Below are 2,075 nucleotides of genomic sequence, written 5' to 3' on the forward strand. Positions count from 1 at the left end.
TTTTTTTTTTTTTTTTTTTTTTTTTTTTTTTTTTTTTTTTTTTTTTTTTTTGCAAATTCACTGCAACAAAATCTGAGTTTGCAGAGCAAAAATATGGCAGGAATGTTCTTGAAGAAGTCCTTTTCTTTTTTTTAATCTATCTCCTCAGGGTGTGAAGAATGTACTCAGCGTAAAGGTCCCTGTAAGAGAGAGATTTCAAAATCAAGAATCAAGATTTGCTTAAAAGATTTTTAAAAAGAATCATAATAAGAAAGTAAGTTACATTGAGTACTGAATAGCTTCAATAGCAGGACCAGGTTGTAGGAAATCATTCACTGCAACTTCCTTGTTCTCATTCTTCTTGTCTGTTTAACTTGCGGTTAAAGGTAACAAAAAAAAATGAATCATCAAAGAATTAAGATTGAAGATTCAAAAAGTTTTTAAGGATACAGTCTTCGAAGAATCGACGGATTTCAGTGAGACGATGAGGTGGGAGTTCATTGATGTTAGTGTAATGCTTATACTCAGGATCATCAACACATACTGCAATGATCTTGTCATCTCTTTCACCCTTTTTTACAATTAGACACAAAAATAATACTCAGAATTAGCTTACATTATCACTACACAAAACTTGAACCAAAAGGAACCACATGTTGGATGTTTACCTGGTCAATCATAGGCATTAAACCAATAGCTCTGGCGCGAAGAAAACAGCCCGGAAGCACAGGCTCCTGTACATTTTAATCAACTTTTGATATAAGAGAATTGTTTCATTTCATCCATATCATCAAATTTCAAATAGTTTATAGATTTTGGAGTCAAACCTGCATGATAACTAAAACATCCATAGGGTCATTGTCTTCACATAGTGTGCGTGGGACAAAACCGTAGTTATGAGGATACACAACCGATGAATACAGAATCCGATCAACCTGCGAGATCCACATTCAAAAACACTTAAAGATTGGTTTCCCCCACAAGTTCAGATCATTCTCCAAGATTTGATCTTCTTACCTTGATGAGTCCTGTTTTCTTGTCAAGTTCATACTTGACCTTGCTCCCCTTTGAGATCTCAATAACCTGATTCAAACAAAAAAGTCAAATGATTTAAGATTCTCACTTTGTGATCTACTCAAAACCACAACACACATCATCAAGCATAAGACTTTACCACATTGAAGATCACTGGAGCTCCAGGTCCTGTAGTACACAAATAATAATTTTAAGTTCAGAAAAAAGACTCTAAATCAGCCAGCTATATATAAAGACTCCAAAACACACACAAAATCTTAAATTACCGATTTCAAGATCATGCCATGGATGTGCAGCAACCGATCTCTTAGACAAAGATGAGAGAATCCTCTCGTTTAAACGTGGTGTAGGTTGCTGAAGCTTCTTCTGAGATTGATTCGTTTTCACTTCTTCTTCTCCATTCATCTAATAAATAAACAGAGCAAAAACAGAACCAAATGTTAGAATCTTGTTAATTAATTGTCATTGATCAGTTCACCTCTAAAATCTAAAGTCATAACTAGTGACGCTGATCACACGATCCATCACGCAAAGATTTCACATCTATCATCAGATTCTACTAGTAAAATAATATCATATTCAAGATCCAACAAGTCTACAAAAATCGTGAAAAAAATCCACATAATTCAGTTAAAATACTAACGATCGTTCATTTCGTGATAAATCTAGAGGATCAAAACATCGATGATACGCAACGCAACAAATCAAGAACCCAAAAAAAATAAGAAAAAAAGTCGTACCTTGGAATCGTTTTCAAGAAGAGAACACACAGAACAATCTTGCGGAAACTATGGAGAAGAAAAAAATAAAGTGACAAAGAGGAAGAGAAAACAGTAAAGCGCGTGCTCTTCAATTGCGAACCATATTGGTATTTATAGAAACCGAAATAAACGGATCAAGCTTTGAAAATAAATAAATACGTCATTAAGTTATTAATCAAACATGATTTAATTAATCACCGTTCCATCTCTTAAAACAAGGGGCCTACCGTAAAACACTAATCTCACTCTCTTGAACGATTCTCCAACACACACGTGTCCCCCCCCCCCCCCCCCCCCCCC

The 2,075-nt window shown here is 34.9% G+C and overlaps 2 protein-coding genes across 2 annotated transcripts in view; one reads left to right on the forward strand and one right to left on the reverse strand.

Moving 5' to 3' along the window:
* Positions 126–1,865, reverse strand: LOC104737630 (soluble inorganic pyrophosphatase 5). The gene is made up of 9 exons (XM_010457850.1): positions 1,755–1,865; positions 1,281–1,419; positions 1,154–1,182; positions 997–1,062; positions 807–914; positions 648–713; positions 430–550; positions 263–344; positions 126–179 (listed from the first exon to the last, which is right to left on the reverse strand). Exons 2-9 carry the CDS (start codon positions 1,417–1,419, stop codon positions 137–139), a joined length of 654 nt encoding a protein of 217 aa, XP_010456152.1. The 5' UTR covers positions 1,755–1,865; the 3' UTR covers positions 126–136.
* The window catches only part of LOC104738527 (aquaporin TIP1-3-like), a 2,004-nt gene continuing 1,733 nt past the window's right edge, over positions 1,805–2,075 (forward strand). The window contains exon 1 of the mRNA XM_010458691.1: positions 1,805–1,824. Within this exon, the coding sequence (XP_010456993.1) occupies positions 1,805–1,824 (20 nt within the window). The remainder of the gene's footprint in view (positions 1,825–2,075) is intronic.

Source organism: Camelina sativa, chromosome 13, assembly GCF_000633955.1.
Source record: "Camelina sativa cultivar DH55 chromosome 13, Cs, whole genome shotgun sequence".
In the NCBI taxonomy this organism is placed as follows: Eukaryota; Viridiplantae; Streptophyta; class Magnoliopsida; order Brassicales; family Brassicaceae; genus Camelina; species Camelina sativa.